The sequence below is a fragment of the Dromaius novaehollandiae genome, chromosome 6, assembly GCF_036370855.1.
Source record: "Dromaius novaehollandiae isolate bDroNov1 chromosome 6, bDroNov1.hap1, whole genome shotgun sequence".
Lineage (NCBI taxonomy): Eukaryota > Metazoa > Chordata > Aves > Casuariiformes > Dromaiidae > Dromaius > Dromaius novaehollandiae.
In genome coordinates, this window is record NC_088103.1 from 28621098 (window position 1) to 28637119 (window position 16022).

General features: G+C 42.3%; 1 protein-coding gene across 2 annotated transcripts in view; it reads left to right on the forward strand.

The window, feature by feature from the left end:
- The first annotated feature begins 2281 nt into the window (after window positions 1-2281).
- STAMBPL1 (STAM binding protein like 1) overlaps window positions 2282-16022 on the forward strand; it is a 33303-nt gene continuing 19562 nt past the window's right edge. Inside the window, exons 1-3 of one of the 2 annotated variants that reach the window (XM_026094176.2) lie at window positions 2282-2731; window positions 13762-13968; window positions 14850-15067. In XM_026094176.2, the coding sequence (XP_025949961.2) occupies window positions 13885-13968; window positions 14850-15067 (302 nt within the window). In that variant the 5' untranslated portion in view covers window positions 2282-2731; window positions 13762-13884. The remainder of the gene's footprint in view (window positions 2732-13761; window positions 13969-14849; window positions 15068-16022) is intronic. The other variant, XM_026094175.2, reaches the window with a different exon arrangement.

Genomic DNA, 16022 nt, shown 5'->3' on the forward strand with positions numbered 1-16022 from the left:
TGGGTTCTGGGAGAGGAAGGAAGCGGGATCTAGGAGTTCCTCGAAACACAGTTGTGTGCATGCACGTCTAAGAACGAGCTCACTCAGCTCTGCTCGGAAGCAGCCACCACGGGGCACTCAAGCACATAAACTTCAAGCTATTCCAGAGGACCTCCCCATCCGTTACAGGAAGAACTAGCCACAGGAACAATGCCATGTAAGAGCCATAGAGAAGCATTCAGGTCAGTGAACGACATCACTCAGAAAAGAAAGAAGCATGCAGGATCTTCCATGCTGAATATCAAAAGGTGCCACGATTACAGAGAACTGATATTTCAGCCTAACGCCACCTCTGACACAACTGACATTTTCAAAGGGTTACCAAATTCTCTCACACAAGACAAAATCTATTTCCAAATGCCCTTCAGACAGGCTCCCTACTTACCAATACAGTTCCCTACAACCAAATGTCTTCTTCTTATTAACATCCATCAGGAATGCAATCCTGGAATGATCAGTGCCTGGACAAGTACAACATCCACACCCCTTATGCTTCCCCCTGGAAGACTGTTGGCTAACTAGACTATATCCCTGTAGCAGTGCAAGGCTCCCTCACACCTCTGCTTCTTCTCTGAGATGAACAGAACACACCTGAACAGCACCACTGAGCACAAAGAAACTCTCCACCACAACACAGACCGGAGCCTGTATTTTCAAGAAGATGGACTCATACTTCAGGACCTTCATCAAAAAACTGCAGCTAAAGGAACTTTCTAGTATGCAGAAAGGGCATACTAGAATGCACTAAGGCACCGAAGTCACACTGGCTTGGTCCCCTGTAACACTGCACCCCTGGACACCTGACAGATGAGACGGATGAGGCAGGCCATCCACGCCTCCAACACTGTGGCCACTGGAAGAAGACCTTATTATCCCCATTGTGCTGGGAGCAAAGCAGAAAGAAAGGAACACTTAGGCCTGCCAAGGGGGTTAGGCACACAAACGCTTCTGCGGACCTGACCTGTCTGGATTCCCAATGGAGAGCTGGGGCAGCAACCTGGGAAAACCCTAGGCTGCAACCCCTGGCTCTGATGCCTTCTCCTCAGAAGACGACCTTTGGGAAGGAGGATATGTGGACAGCCTCTATTTCCTACCTAAGCCACCCAACCAGAGTTATCTACCACCACCATCACCATCATCATTCTGCTCTCATGTTTCCTCCCTCTCCCAGTCCTTCATCTGGCTCCTGCCTGTGCAGATCGCAGAGCGGAAACTGACTCCATGCAGTAGGCAACGCGGCCAGGTTATTCATGTTCACAGACTGAAACAGCCTAAGTGGGGGAATCAGACTTAGCGATCTCCCTGTCTCCTGGCATGCTGATAAAGCCTCTGTCTAGAGCACCAGGCACAGCCCACTCTCTTGCCACAGCACACACTAGTAGCCTTATTCCAGCATCAGCTCTGCTACCCTGCAGACCTTCCTAGCCATACCAGCATCCTGGCAGATGCCTCGAGTGCAATCCAGGAGAAGCCAAAGAGAACTACACTGGGGCCCAGCACCACAGCACGCGACACCTGCACTTTATTTCTTCCCCCCCATGTCCCCACCCACCCTAAGTGTCCCATCCAGACACCTCCCATGGACTAGTCGGGGGGGGGGGGGGGGGAAGTCCTTTCATCTCCAGTGAACCTTCCTGTCACCTACCACAGTCACAGATTGCCCACTGCACTTTCACTTAAACCTTCCTCTCCTATGGCCCCTTATCCACAGACACCTTCTTTAGCAGCAGTTTTCCTTAATTCATGTTTCTCCTTACTTAACCCCCTCCAAGTTTTAACTAGCCTAGATAAAGTATGTATGCCCATTAATACTCAAGCACATATGAACTTATTTAAATGAGGACTGAACATAAGGAATGTAAAATCGCAGAGGAGGGAAACACACAAGGTAAGAACTACAACAAATACCGGGCGCGATGCATTAACCCTGCCTTAGGAACCTGCCTCGTGGGCCCACAAACGGCACACAACAGACTCGTCTCCCTACGTCTCTACCTAATTTTGCAGGCCTGCGCCCCCGCTGCTCTCCTCCCACGCTGCTGCACACTCAGGCGGGGCCGCTCGCTCTCGCTGGCGCCGCTCCGGCTCTCCCGTGTGGCAAAGCCACAGCACCCGCCGGCCGCCACTGCGCGCGCCCGTTGGGCGCTAACGGCCGGCGGCGGCTCATGGGCGCGCGCGCCCTCGGCCGTTGGGCAGCACCGTGCGGGCGGCGGGGCGGGGCCGGGCCGGGCCGCGCTCCCCGCGGGGCAGAGCTGGACGCGGCCATGCCGCCCAGGCTCCTCCTTCCGCACCGTAGCCTGGGCCGGCTGCGGCAGAGCGCGGACCGCAGGGGGCTGCTCGCTGCGGCGCCGGGCGCGGGCAGCACCTGCCTCCCTGCCCCCATTCCCCGCTCGCTTCTCCTCCGGCGGCCGCGAGGCGAGGGCAGCGGCGCCCTCCTCCGCGCCCGGCGGCGGCGGCCCAGGCGGGCCCCGCGGTTGCCGCCTTCCCCCAGCTGCGCCCCGGCGGCGGGGGCGGGCGCCGCGTGCGTGTCAGGCGCCCCGCGCTTTGTCTCCCGCCGCGCCGCGCTGCGCCGCGCCGGCCGCTCGCAGCCGCTTCTAGCGGGAGCCGCGGCGGCCGCTGGGGCCGGTCACACGGATGCGAGACGCGGCACCGCGCGGCATCGCCCGCCGGCCGGGAGCAGCCCGGCTCCGCGGTAAGCAACCGTCGCCTTCCCCGGGTTTCCAGCGCGGGAGCGCCCGGGCGCCCCCCCGCCCCCGCCTCGCTCCTGTTATTTGGCGCATGTGGTTTCTCAGGCGAGAGGGGGAGAAAGAAGCAGCGCCGTGCGGCGGCGGCGGGAGCTGCCCCCCATCCCGGGGGCTGGGATGTGGCGGGGGTCGTGGGGGGTAGCCTGGCTAGGCCGCTTCAGGCTGCGCAGCTCCTGGTGACCGGTGACATCCCGGTCCGCTGCCCCCTTGCCCCCCGCGATGCTCACATGGGCCCTGCTGGGGCCCGTCTGTAACGGCCCATGCTGTGGCGAAGCCGGCGGCTCCAGCAGCTCGGCTGCTCCCGTGAACGTCCTCTGACCCATCGCCATCAAGTTGTCAAGTCATTCCTTGAACCCAAAAGGGCCTGTTGGAAATCACCATCAGCAAGAGGAGGCCTGATGTAGGCAAGGCATAACTACTGGAAGCCTCAGGCAGGGCATGCATTGGAGCAGCCTTACCTCGTGGAGCAGGGATGGACCGTAGGCAGTGTGGTCATTGACAACTTCTCTCTTCTCATTTTGCAGGAAGGTGGGGGAGCAGTGAGCCTGTGTTTGTGTAAAGCTGCCGCTTACACTGTGTCCATAAAAATAGGTGATTATAGGATGGTGGTGAGCAGGGTTCAGAACAACTTTATCATATTTCAGAGAAACCCCAAACCTGTAACAGTACTCCATTTTTTAATAATTGTTCCTGTCTCTAGCCATATGCAAATGAAAGAATATCCTCAGGGCAGAAAGAGAAGGAAGAATATAAAAAGAAGAAACAGCGCATCTGTAACTCTTTCATAAGCTATTTCTGCTCCGTTTGTACCTCATACTCATCTCTGTAGGATCTAAGTTTCTCTCCAGACTGCACTGAGCAGTTAACTAATCTCTCTCACACATGGGTGCACTTCCCTTTTAAGAGGGGTGACAAAAATCACCCTTTTGTTTTGGAATGTATTTAATATGCACATGGTTCTGAATATATGTTGAAGAAGTCATGGGCAGAAAAAGCACAACTTGTGCTGATGAAGAAAAGTGGTGAGATTATGAGGTCTGAGATGGTCTGTGGTTCCCAGGGAATTCATTCCTTAGGCTCGGACCAGCTTTCAGAAAGATCTGTCTTCCGCAGAAGTGGGTTTCATCCTCTTTGTAGGCTGAAGTGGTTGACTGTCTAAAGCTGTCTGCCGTATATTTGATTTCCTTAGATCAACAGGTCCTAGAAAATGGGATACAGAGCCATAACTTCATGAGATATCCATAGGAGAGAGCAGGACAGTTTAGTGGTTGATGGTGTTGCTGAGGCAATATTCTGCATTACTCTGTAAGAGCTGGATTTTCGCCAGTACTAAAAGCATTTTTGTCTGGTAAATTGCATTTCTGTAGTTCAGCTGGAAGGTGCTAAAGGTATGAATAACTAAAGGTCATTGTTGACAAATGCAGAGTTTCTTAGATGACAGGAAAGTGTAGGAAGCATTGCTTCCAAAGGCTACATAATGCTGCAGGTGCAAATTTCATGGTTATGTTTTTATATAGTATTTTAAATGGCTGTAAGTGCAAGGTTTTTATATTGCAATATTGTGTTTGAAAATAGGGTTCAGTGTCTTGATCTGTCCTGCAGACATGTATTACTGATATTGCTATGTGAGTACTGCAAAGGCATTTATCACGTGGTTTTCTTTACGTGCAAGTATGCATAAGATCAGGCCTTATGGCATTTCCTGGAAGTTAATCACCAAGCCGAGAAAGTATATAGCTCAAGGTGAGGGGTGTCATGAGATCTTCAACTGTGCTGAAGGAGTGACAAGGTGACCTATGCATGAAGACACTGAGCAAATGCTTTATAAAAATAAATGTTTGGTCTCTGTTTGCCTGGCATATATGCATGGAGGTTTTTTCTCTTCTTATCTGACTCATGAGATTTTATTTGTGTATCGAAGGTTACACTTCCAGTTTGGCTTCTGACAAATTAGTTTGCTGCTTGTAATGAAAGTCTTTGTCTATATCATTTTAACAAATATTTAACATTTAGATTGCCATGACAGAAAATACATTTTCTGGTCATAGTTTCTATTATCAGTGGAAGTATCGGTCCATTACATGAAAACACTTGTCTTGCCAATACAATTCCTGAATGATCAGGCTTTATTTCCTGTTGCCTTCACGGTTCACCACTTTTTTTTAGCTTGATAATGTTTTAAAGTTACAGATTTTTTTCAAATGTGTTAACTCTTGGCTTCTAGGAATTATTTTTTCCTTGGAGAAAATGAGAGGGAATAACGGTGTAACGTCTTGAATTTCTTACTTGACATTGAAGGTGTTATTCAGATACAGACAGGTACATTCTTTCAAGTCCAGCTGGCATATCTCAAAGTTACAAGTTGCTGTACCTCACAGCTGAGATGCAGTAACTGCTTGTATGAATATTTCATATTGAGCCAATAGGTTTTATTTAGCATTAAGACACCCAAGTGAAGCTAACTCGATAGTTAGGCTACTAGTAGTAGGTTAGCACTGTTGTTTTGTAGGCATCCCTCTTGTAAAAAATCCAGCATTTTAAATTTTACATGGATGAGGACACGTCACAGTCATGCCACGCGTCAGGCACCTGCACAGACGCAACCCTTTCTTTATCTTAGTGCTTCCTATTGGCAGCTCTAGATGGCTCACGGTTCAGCACACAGCATGCTGAATTGTATTACAGAGGCTGTAGGCTGTCTGTAAAATCAATGTAGAAAGTATTCCTATTTCAAGTCCTCTAAATCACTGTCGAAAGGCCTTCAGAAATGTCTAGCTCTCTCCATTGATTAGGAAACAAATGAATTGTTGCAACTGGTAACTCACTCTATTAACAAGTGTCCTTATTATAATCTGAAAATGCTATAAAACTAAGTAGCAAATGTTGTCAGAAAAATCACTGCCATTTATAGAAAGAAAAAGAAGGCTCTAAAACCTTCCATTTCAGTGGGGCTTTGCCTCTGAGAGAAGTAGGACTACCGACAGAAAATCTGTGAAACCTGAGAATTTGCAAGGAATCATGCTTTGTTTCTTGTAAATCTATGAAGTGTTCCAGACCTCTGTGCTGATCTTAGCCTCCCACTTGTTTCCCTTAGCAACACTGCTTCTTGTCTCTGTAGTGGAAATTAGTTTTATCGGCTATGTTGTAATTTTGCCAGTGTGGCAGGTATCATTTCTTTCAGTACTTTAACAGAATCATCAAAGAATAAATCATATTATAACAGCTATTTCTTTTATTTCTGTCCACTTCTGGCCTGATGTGCGATGGTACACTGTAATTTTGTTGGAGGGTTGTTGTGCATTTCCTAAAGGAAGGAAATGGTACTCTTTCTCTGACCCTTGTCTAAAATATCCCTTTAATGGTTCATTGGAAAGATGCTGTACTGTGTAACCTAAGTCTATTTCGGTCACTGCCTAAGGATGTTACTGTTCTTTAATCCAAGATATTCTAGCATTGGTGATTTTCTATGTATTATGTTAAAAATGCTTTTCTACATCTCTGCTGAAAATGAATGGTGTTACCATAACGGAGGAGGGAGGGTTTAGGTTTTTGTTTGACAGTTCAGTAGTAGTTCAGATGCATGTTTGAATATTCAGTATTTCCAGTTTGTTTTTCAGAACATTTTCTTAGGAGTGACTGATAGTCTTGTAGACAGAGTATCTTAATAAATCTGTTAGCAAGCCACCATCTATGCTTACAGCTCAAATGCATAGGGTTACATTGTAGTAACCCAGACATATTAGATCTTACTTCCAAACGGTCTGCAGGTGAAGGTCAGAGCTCTCTTTTGTGCTCTAAAGCTATGGGGAAAGCGTTTAGGTTCTATGTTCACAGTGCAATTTTTCCCCTCTTTGTAGTGGTGGGGTTTTTCATCTAAGCAGGAGTTCAGTTTCCTTATCAACTTATTGGTATCTTGAATTCTAAACATACATCAGCAGGCACCTCCATCTTAGTTGCTGACCTTTAACAGTTAACATCAATGGGTTGGACCAGGGTTCTGTTTGTTGAGCATATAGATGCCACATGTTAAAGGAGAAACTGAAAGGATATGACCCTAAATCAAGATCATGCTGAACTAGAAGAGGATTGAGCAGTGGAGTAAACTATCAGTTACGTATTATTCCTCAAGATAGCAAGTGAGGGTTTCTTTTTGTGTGCTTCTTTTTGTGGAAGGGGAGATAAGGAGACACATTTTACTTCCTGTGCATGAGGATAAGAGAATTCATATATGGCTTTGTGTTGAAAACTTTTTTTTCCCCTACCAGGGACATAAAACATAGAAGAGATGCTCTTGCATGTGTCATATTGCATGTTATTTGCATGTTGTAGTTGTTTATCGGTTCTTAGGAGACCCAGTAACAATCTAATTTTATTGAAGTGGCTTATTGATGCAACAACATTTGTACCTCTTCCAAGAGGAAAACTGTTATTAGAAAACAGATAAAGTCAATGATACTGTATCTAAGTAGTTACATTCAGTGACTGTAGTCATCCAGATAATTGCAGAATAACTTTAAAGGTCTTCAGAGAATTGTGCTAACTTTAACTGTAGGAAAACAGGTCCTTTTATCACCCATATTTTCTTTACGTGAAAATAAAGCTGAATTATGTGACGTAAGATGGAATATGGAGAGGTGTAACCATGCAGAGAGTGGCACTAGATTTGTGTTCTGCAGATCTGTGCGTGGAGGATCTCCTCTGCACATGATTTGGGTACTCTCAGCACCCAAGGGGTGAAGATGCTGCTCTCTGTATGCTACTGACAAAGCCTACAAAGAGATCTTCAGATTGTGCTGGAGAGGTGGTTGGGACTGTCCCTTCATAGTAGGTGAAAAGAGAATATAGCCCTGACCAACATCTGGGAGAGATGACTGTATATCTCACCAACTGCTTCTGGGAGCTGTTGGAGCCTGGAAGGAGATCCTGGCAATGCAGGGCAGTGAGGCCAAGGGCAAGTGCTAGATTATGAACCAGCGCTGAGACAGGGTTTCCTGGAGCCGAGCTACTAAGATGAAGAGCAGCTTCTCATTTGGAAGATGTGGGACTTTCAGCAAGTGGTTCCTTCTGCAGCTACTCTCTATTGAAAACACCTTCTGTTGTTTTTGGTTGTTCACTTTTTTTCTCTGCACAGGAGGGTGATCTTGCCATTACATTCAGTGCTTTGTTGTTTTTTTCCGGAAGCAACTACTTAGTGTACTAGCTGAATCATTTGCTGTAATAGCGAACCGTTGTTTCAAAAAACATGTCGACAGATGAACATGCTGCTGCTTTTTGGAGAGAACCAACAGAAAGCAGTTAGCTATTTAGGTTATTTTTAGAATATGTTGTACCAAACCCACGTGCGTGTATAAATGATTATATGCTGTACCAATATATGGCCTGGGCATTTCAAAAAGAGTTGAATAGGTTAGGTGCTTGCATTTGTAACCTGTCTTTCACCAAATTCACTTGAACATCCAGCTCAGAGTACAGAAGTATAGGTATCTCCACCATAGGTTACTAGTTGGCATGAAACAGCCCTTTGTGATCTAGCAATCACTGGATGTGCCCTTTTACAAGTTTGTTGAAACAATTTAGTTTTGTTATGAGTAAGTAACAGGTGGTATTTGCACTTGCTAATTTGATCATTTTAGTGAAGACTGACCTCATTATGGTTTTAGGCACATCTTTATTCTGGTGGTCTGTAATCGTCATGCTTCCTAGTATAGTGACACTTAGTGTTACCATTTTAGCTTCTACTATTACAGTATTTAAGTAAGCTTTTTACCACAGGATGAATGCAGAGCAGTGATCCCAAGAGTAGTTCATAAAAACCATGACATGTTTTAACTCTTATATTAGCAAATATGTCTAGATATGCTTTAAGGATCTGGATCATGTTGAACTCCAGTGCATGATTTTGATGGGAACCACATCTGGGCTTTACAGTCCACCAAAATACCAAACAAAGGATGAGTATTTCTGAAATAATCTATTATTAAAAATATGCAAGGGGTAAATCATTGCTAATGATATTTTTAATGGAAGCTAAGCTTATACATCAGGAAGTGCATTTGAAATTTTTACCAATGATCTCCTTAAGGCAGCTTTTTAATAAGACCAATATTCAAAATATTGACAAATGTTGTTGGCAGTATTGAAGTCAGAGTGTTATGATTTTATAAGCCCTTCGGAATTTAGAAAATATATTACGAAGAGGGAAAATGGAAACTAATATATTAATTAATATTTATTTATGTTAAGCTGCTACCTCTTTTAAAATTTTAAATCCTCATCTTCTGAAGAAGGCAGCCTCAAGTTGAATTTTAGTCCTTGTGTTTCTGCAGTCAGCTAGTTTCTCGGGCGTGCTGGTACTCTGAACTGCTCTTTGTGGCCTTGTCTTCTCTAGAAAGTTTGAGCAGCGCCAGTCCGGCTGGGCTGCTGGCAGTCGCTGGTGTGCCTCCTCTGGCAGAACACATCCCTGCTTGTCTTCGTTGTCTTTGCTGGAGCACCATGGTCTCACATAATCAGGTCGTATCAGCAAAGGACATACAGCACAGTAAATAGGCATTTCAGAGCACGTCACAGAAATGTGTGTAGACTGATCCAAGCTCATTCTGTCCAGTCTCTGAGCTGGCATTGCAAACACAAACTATGTAACTTGATTAATTTAGTACTGCACTTGAGCTAATGAGCCTCGTTAGGCAGCCATGTGTACCACCTTACTCTATTGCAGAGCACAGTTACATAGCTTGCAAGCTTAGCTGGTTCTTACCCATCTGGCTCTGAGCACGAGCAAAGGCGCTCTTGTTTGTCCACATCCATCCATGCCAACGCCTGTTAGAAACATGCCAGTGTGTGGTGTACTGTGAGGGCACTGCAGAGTTTGTGATGTATTGTCAAACACTACTAGACTTCTCAAAAAACACTGAGAGTTCATGTTTGCATTCTCCAGGTCTTCTTATACCATCTCTATCTCATCAGCTGACTCTCTGTGCTCTGCTTGCATATAGCTGAAGTTTAAATTGCTGCCTTTGCTTTCCGTTCCTTCTCTGGTACTTGGTACCATACTAGTTAGCCTGCATAAAAAGAATGACTTTTAATGCCATATAAACCACTGCCCCCCTTGCTGAGACCTTTTCTGTTAATACAGCTGGATTTTACAAGGGATTAGTATATAATATAATAAGCTGTGACCTGTAGGAAGACAAGTGTTTTTTAAGGAGGGAAATGGGATATGGTGAGAAGTGAGTATAGCTACAGTGAAATCAGGAAAAATTGCCTAATTCTTGTATTTTGATAATGACACTCAGCAAATTAATTATTAGAGAAAGTTTGATTTGCATGTTAAATATACAGACTCAAACATTAACTTAGTCTAAGTTTGTTGGAGTGCTTGAAAGTGGACAGCAGAAAAATGCATATTCACTCTTAGAATTTAGAGCACTTTACACTCTACTCTGATTGACTAAAACAGGTCCAAGCTAGCATAACTACTTATTCCCTGTGCTTGGGGTTGAAATATAGTTTACTGTATTAGCATAACTATTTTGTATGTTTGAATATACTTAGTTTCAGTTACACAGAAGGGTTTGATATTTGCATTTTTCTTTGCTCTTATAGAGTAAAATATGAATTTATTTCAGTAAGACAAGAAGTCATTCATCAGGACTGGGCAATTTTTCTTCAGCCCTGTACAAGTTCTTAGGGTGTATTTTCAAAGCCAGTTCACAGCAATCTGAAACAGCACTGCCTCTGAAAAGCACAGTGTGTCTATCACTAGGTGTATGTTTCTGCCACCCCGCTTTCACTGTGAGATCGAGAAATTACAAAAGCAAGTAATTAATTAAAATAAGTCTATTCAGTTTTAAGTTGAATCAGATCTGTCTTGTCTTGAAGTCACGGTAGCCAACAAAGTGGAGGTGCAAAAAAGTATGTTGAGGGCAAGAAGAGCCCCCTGGCAGTACCATGGTCTTGGACTAGCTGAATGCAACTGTGAAACTGCACAAACCGAGGCATACCAGAGAACTGAGAAGCCAGGTTTGTGGTGGTGTTTTTGGTAAAGCTTAATCTTCTGCATTTTAATGATTTGTAATTCTGGCCAGTGTGTCTACATGTTAAGGATAATATATAGTAGTGCAGTCATAAAACCGCACATGTTCTTTTTTTTTTTTTTTAATTGTGCTGCCTTCTGTAAGAGCTAGTATGTTTGAGTCATTTGACATTTTTGTAAATGTAATGCGAAGTTGTCCTAGTATTTCTAGTATTCCTTCTCTATTTACAATGTCCATTTCTGAATGTGCTTCTCAAGCTAAATTAAAAAGTAAGTTTCCTTTTTTATTTGTAGTGATTCTTCTGCTGACCTCTTTCACTGTGGCTTGACTTACGCTCAGTGGCTTGCAGAGCTGCAGAACATCGTTATTCTTTCACAGCTCCGACACAATTTTGAGGAAGTCTGAGTTTCTGCTAATACCAGATGGCTCCTCTTTAATACACCTGGTGTTCTAATTGATCTTCTTCTTTATTAATGCTTCTTTAGGTTAAAGATCACTTAATCACGCTTATCTTTTTAATCGTCATATTCTTAGAGGCAACCAAGATAAGAAACATCTGCAAGGGTTCCATGATGTCTCCCTGTGCGAGTTCAAAAGAGACTTTTGCTGGGGGATACCACAGGCTTCTTTAACTAAGACCTCTTTGGGAATACTGGCATGAAACAAAATACTGGTGGCTTTTGTGTGTCCCACCTGCTGCACTAACATTTTTCTATTTGCCCATCAGCTAGGCTGAAAAGTCTTAAAGCTGTGGTAGCAGTTGAAATTACCATACGGTCAGTACCCTATGACATGCATATGGAAAGATGTCAAGAGCACTATCTTAAACATTCATTTCCTCACTAGATTTTGAAGGAAGTCTGTAAGGGAGAAAGTGCATGAAAAAATAACTTTCTTATTCAAAAGAATCGAAATAGGGAATTGAATAGAAATACATTTCTGCACCCCTTGCTTTTGGACAATATTTTCTAGAATAACTTGAATAACTAGAATATTTGGCAACTTAGAAAGTACTTGTCAGAGTTATATCCATACTTTACACCATAAGCAGCCTCTCAATCAACCATCATAAATCTCCCAGGTGCTTCAAGGGGAAATAATAAAATTCATAAGTAACAGATAAGTGAATGAATAATTTTTTTTTTTACATCATCTGTTCTAAAATAGATTATTTTTAGTTCTCAGATATTTTTTTATTACTGCTCCTGACTCACACAGACCATATGAATGCACAGTGTCCTACTGAAGACTTTATTTCTGCTAAGAATGTGAGCTGTAGGGGAAGAAGAGTAATATAAGCTTTGCACAGGCCAAGCTTTTAGACCTCTCCTTCAAGTCTACCTCAGCTACAGTGGTCCAGCTGAAGGAGGCTTTCAGGTGAAACTAGCCACAAGGCAGTATGACTCTTGAGGTAGGCTAAAGCAAAAATGCTCCGTTACTGTGGTCCCATAAGGTCTTTCTGCAGACCATGAATAGGCAACGAATAGGACTTTGCTGCCAGGTTGATAATTTACACCAGAGCTCTATTCATATGAAATTAAATTGTTTAGAGAACTATTTTCATCAGTGCTACCGCCACAGATAATGTTGATGTCATGGGCATACAAGCTAAGCTTCATTTTTTTTATTTCCAAAAGAGTGTTACAAATTGTGCAAGCATTTTGCATACCTTAACTTGAAAATATAAACCATGAAATTGAATTCACAGACCTATGGCATAGCTGATGATGAAAATAAAAATCCTGAAAATGGAGAACATGGGTATAAAGTCAAGCGTGAATATATTCATTTAGATTGATAGGTCATTTGTATTTTATCAAAGCAGGGTATGATTGATTTAATAAAATGGAATAAGTATACCAGTAAGGGCTTTTACAAGTTAAAGAGGAAGAACCTGAATATTATAAAGGAAGCATATTACTTACATGAATTTAATGTCTCCTACAAAACTTGAGCTAATGGTGAAAATTAAATGCTGATTTAATAAATACTGTTAGTTTTGGGAAAAATGAGGAAGACTCAAATACAGGAATTAACTTTCGAGAAATAGAGCCAGCTAAAAAAACAGTCTCTTAGGACTGTTTTTCTCTAACCCAGAGCTCTCTGGCCTCTAGAGAGAAATGCGCTGAGAAAACGTCTTTGCTGAACCTTCTCTGGGTGCAGGACTTCTGCTCTGCACCCACTTTTTGTTTTTTGCAATACATAAAGTGGGTTTGACATTCAGGATCCAATCTGTTTAGACCGAGAGCATAGAAGTGAAAAACCACATTAGTAGCTTCATTTTTGTATTTCCAGCATAATTTAAATAATTCATTTCCTTTTCAGATTTTTTCTTCTGATGACCGCAACATGTCTACCTATTTATTTTTACTTGTTCAGAGCTGTGCAGGGACAAATTATTATCAGTTGACTCATCGTATTTCATTATATTTTGAGTGTTGTTGAAGTCAGCCAGTTGGGCAGGTGGAACAAATGGTGCTTGAAACATTTCCTGTACTTTATGTTACTGCTGTTAGTTCGTATGCTAAGCTGGGTTTTATTTTTAATTATAGGTTTAGCAGGAAAACAGATGCCAGATTCGCACTGTTTATAAATATATTTGTCAAAACATATGCTGAAGGAATCAGGTTTGTGATTAGGCTCTTTGAACTTTTAATTTTTTACTTAATGCTTGAAAGTATTTTTGAAGTTGCTGTAAAAATTTGTAAAAATTATTTTGTTCAAATCCACTGTAATAATGTTAGAACAAATCCACTAGTCAACAAGTGTCCTGAAAGCCCCTCATAGATTCCTGTTTTAAATTCCAGATACTCGCTACGTTCTAGATTATTAAAAAGTACGTAAGTACTGTATACTGAAGTAATGAGTGGGAGGAGCACAGCATGCAAACCTATGTAGCATACGAATGTATTTATCTGAGTGACTTCTTGTCCTGTTTCATCCAGCACATGACGACAATCAATACATCTGTACTGAAGCTTCCCTTGGACTAACAGACTCTGAGACAGCTTGCTGCAAATACTGAGCACTGGATTGATACTTCAGTCCATCTTGTCTTTTGTAGCCAGATGGAGAGTTTGGAAAAAAAGAGTGATTTCCTTGATTTGCAGACAGAGGGCACCATGGAGCAGCCATTCTCTGTTAGTTCATTGGTATGTATTGCAAAGAAATGCTAACGGCTCAGCCCCCTCTTTCAGATAAGCAACAATTTACAAGAGCTGTTTAGCAGTGTCATTTGTTAGCTACAGCGCTTTTTCCCTGAATTCTGCCAGTTCTTCACACATTCTGCCTGAGGACTCCTTTGTAATTTAAATATTTTATTTCTATAAAGGTGGTTTATGGGGTTTTAGCTTGTTCCAGTGATCAGCTTTTTAAGAAGTTGAAGTGAACATTTTGAATAGAAAGAAGTAAAACTTTTCAACAAAGTAAGAGGAAGCAATTTGCAGTAGCCACTTATTAAGCCACTTAGAAGGTAATGATTATAATAAGCAGCTATGCTTCTTCTTCAGTAGAATTAGTTCCAGCTTCTTAATCTTCAGCTGCATCTTTTAAATCTATAAAATGAACATCTGAAGTGAACTTTTGACCTGACTAGGGAAACTCTTTGTCAGCTGGACTATATGCAGCAGAGTAAGTGGATCATATAGTAGGAGTTTGAGTATACAGATTCTCCACCAAAATGTTTCAGTATCTTAAAACAGACCTTTCAGAATTTCATGTTTGGGTGACTCTAAAGATGACACACTTTGTGTTGCGTTTGATCATTTCTACAGAGCTTGACTTAATTTTATCTCCCCCCCCCCCCCCCGGGGTTTCTTGTAGTTTGAGGATTTGGGGAGAGGGATAGGATTGTTTTTATTTGTTACAAAATTGAAGAAACATGTTAAGAATGTTTTAACTGTTGCTAGCAGTGAGGAAGAGGTTAGCTATTTCAAAAAGAAAGCTGAAGTTTCTTGGATGAGATGACTTGCTGAAGGTCTAATGAAGGCATAATGTCTTGTTCTCTTTTTCTAATCTCTCTTCTCTTTTTCAGAAAAAGCTAGTAGCTATTCCTGACCATACAGACATCTCTGTGACTCCAGAGGAGAGAGTACGTGCCTTAAGCAAACTTGGCAGCAATATCACAATCAATGAAGATATCACTCCACGTCGTTACTTTAGATCTGGAGTAGAGATGGAGCGAATGGCATCCATATATCTGGAGGAAGGAAACCTGGAAAATGCTTTTGTCTTTTATAATAAGTTCATAACGTAAGAAACAGTTTGTTGTCATTATAGCTTTTGATTCTGAGTAGACTGAAAGACTCACAGTGAAAACAGGGCACCCCTTTAAATTAGGAGAAAAATGTTTATAATTGTTTTCTTACTGAGTAGCTTTGTTTTGAGATCTTTACTCTAACCACAGTCTTTGTTATAATTTCTTCTCAACTATTAGTATATTAGTCATATCTGTCTATTAACTGCCAGGCATGAATTAACCTAATATACTGAGCTTTCAGATTACTGTACCAGCCTGTACTATGGGCACTCTTGGCTGCAGGTTATTCTGTTACAAACATGCTGACAGAAAAATACAGTGCATGGTTTAAAAAGCAATATTTACAGAACAGGTCTGAGACTTTAACAGGTGAACACTATGAGCTTCTGCATATCTTTAAGACAACTCTCAAAATAGCCATCTGAAAAATACATCCATGGCAGATTTAAGTGTTTTAACTCGCCTAATTTGCTGTAGGAGTGAATGGTTTGTTTCACTACTTTTGAAAGGTTTTTTATATGCTTTTAAAAGAATTTTTATAATAGGAAACCTTACTTCCCTCATGATCTGAAAACTAAAACGGAATCTTGCTTATTCAAGTTCATTTTAAATGCATATATCTCTGTAAAAAGACTCTGGAGGTGAACATTGCACAGAATGCTGAAAGACCAGGGAGAATGGTAGAGCTGCGTATCCCAACAATTTTTTGCAGCTGAGAGTGTTTCCATAACCGAGATGGCTAGATGGCTTAATACTACAGTTAGCTGTGCAGGTTGGTCTGGTAGAAATAACTGCTTTAATGACAGTCAATGCTGCATGCTAGACTTCCCATCTAAGATTCTGCATTTTATGTAAGGACAGCAGAAATAAGATTTTTTTAACACTGGCTAGGTTGAAGAGTGCTTTTGAGGGCTATTTTCAGGTGCTGAGTGCTGGTTGTTCCTTTCT